The following is a 1,913-nucleotide window of genomic DNA, read 5'->3' on the forward strand; positions in this document are numbered from 1 at the left end:
AAATCAAAAGTTATCAAAACAAATTCTATGGGACTGAGAAATATTATTTTCTACTTTTTAGTCCATTTATAAAAGCGTTGTATATTAAAAAGTTTTTTTTTATATTATTTATTAATACTTGAATACGTAGTGAATTTTTAGAAGAATAAGCTTCTTTTATTTTTATTTTTGTAATAAAGTAAATATTTTTCTTTAAGTTTTTACTAAAAAATTACAATAAGTTCGCTATATAGTCCCCTAAATTGGATGCATTTCTCTCATCCGGTGTATCGTCCGACTCGACGTCGCTTTCTTCAGCGCCGTCTATCAAGAGCAAATCCGGTAGTTTATAAATTATAAGTATAAATTATAATACTTGCAAATGTTATGTAGCGCGTAGCACACATTAATTATTTGTACGACTTTTTGCGGCTGGCATTGTAAATGACGAGCTAAGCATCTAAACCGGCTTTCTAATACACCAATCGTCCTCTCTATTATGTTGCGTGCGGAAGCGTGTCGTTGGTTGAACCCTTATTGCACTGTCCCAGGCTGTGGATCCCGATATGGTGTTAGTAAGTACGGTTGAAGGGGGTAGCCAGCATCTCCCAAAAGCCTGTCTCCGCGCTTACCGTTCTCATAAGATTGGGAAAAGTAGGTGTGTCATTTGCTTTCTCTCCAAATCAAAGAGTCGTGGCAGGACCCTGGGCACCGGGCATCCTCTGCATTTATCATTTGGTAATCGCAAATCTGGAAAAAATGGAAAAAAACAAAATTAATTAATAAGCATGTATATGAAATTTTACTTCTTACAATCATAGCGTTAATGCTAAAATATCCTTTTCTATTGTAAAAAAGGTTAGGGTCAATATGCGGCTTGGTGATCCTTACGTGTGTCCCATCCACACAACCTATTATGCCAGGGATTCCAAACTTTTGCATAAAGTGGCGTTTCGATTGGCTACGTTTAGAGTTCGTGATATTTAGTTTAATCCACACTGGACAGACATACTTTTCAAGAATAGCAAGGAATCGTTTTAAACTTTTTCCAACAGTGCTTCTTCCCAATGCAACATCAGTCTTTTGGAAACCGCCGTCTGCCAAAAATCGTAGCGTACACGCCAGCTCAATACAAGGGGAAATCGACGACCTTTTATTTCGTGGAGTAATAATTTCCAGTAACATCCGAAATGCGTATTTTGTTAACTCTGTAGTACGACACAAATCTATAAACTGTTTGTAAGTACGTTATTAATTTCACAACGCAATTTTCTAACACTTACGTCGTCTCATTCAGCTCGAAAGGATTAGAGCTGTATCTTAAAGTTCGCCGCCGAATAGCTTCAACGGAGTATTCATTATTTGTATTTCCAATTAAAGCTAACAACGCCATTTAATTTTATTACATTTATTGGTTTTAGGAATTTTTAAAAAACTTGTCACGTTTTTATCTCTAGAAATCCAATAAAATCTTTACATTTCATTTTACAATGGATAATGAACAATAACATAAATCAGCTGTTTTCGAACAAAATGAAAACGCAAAAAAATGTGTGGTTTGTAGAGCACCAATAGCAAAATGACTTCGATTCAAAATGAACTTGAATTCGAAATCGAGTCGAAAATCCAGAGCATGCCTGTAAGAAAGAAAGTCGCACCAATTTTTCCCAAATTTAGTTTTTAATTTTTACTCAAAATCAGACCATTGTTTGACACTTTTCATAAGAAACCAAAAAATACACGTAAGTGTTGTTTTTGCTCTAATTGCTGATACTATTTTTTAAGTTGAAATTTCTTTAACTGTTTCAAAAAATTTCAAAAGGTTAGTGATCTTAGTTATGAAGGTACCCATAATTCAACACATAAATCATGACTTTCAATCACTTCACTTCTTTAGCTGACAGATTTCATTATAAAGGGCTACTCAATCAAGA

General features: G+C 34.4%; 1 protein-coding gene across 2 annotated transcripts in view; it reads left to right on the forward strand.

Annotated features, from left to right (window-relative positions):
• The window catches only part of LOC108382480 (uncharacterized), a 4,596-nt gene extending 3,207 nt beyond the window's left edge, over nt 1–1,389 (forward strand). For both annotated transcript variants that reach the window (XM_017638852.1, XM_017638858.1), the window contains exons 3-4: nt 1,059–1,218; nt 1,277–1,389. In XM_017638852.1, coding sequence (XP_017494341.1) covers nt 1,059–1,218; nt 1,277–1,376 — 260 coding nt within the window. In that variant the 3' untranslated portion in view covers nt 1,377–1,389. The remainder of the gene's footprint in view (nt 1–1,058; nt 1,219–1,276) is intronic.
• The last annotated feature ends 524 nt before the right edge of the window (nt 1,390–1,913 follow it).

The sequence above is a fragment of the Rhagoletis zephyria genome, unplaced genomic scaffold (genome assembly GCF_001687245.7).
Source record: "Rhagoletis zephyria isolate East Lansing unplaced genomic scaffold, Rhagoletis_zephyria_1.1 Rzeph_scaffold_00147, whole genome shotgun sequence".
NCBI lineage: Eukaryota > Metazoa > Arthropoda > Insecta > Diptera > Tephritidae > Rhagoletis > Rhagoletis zephyria.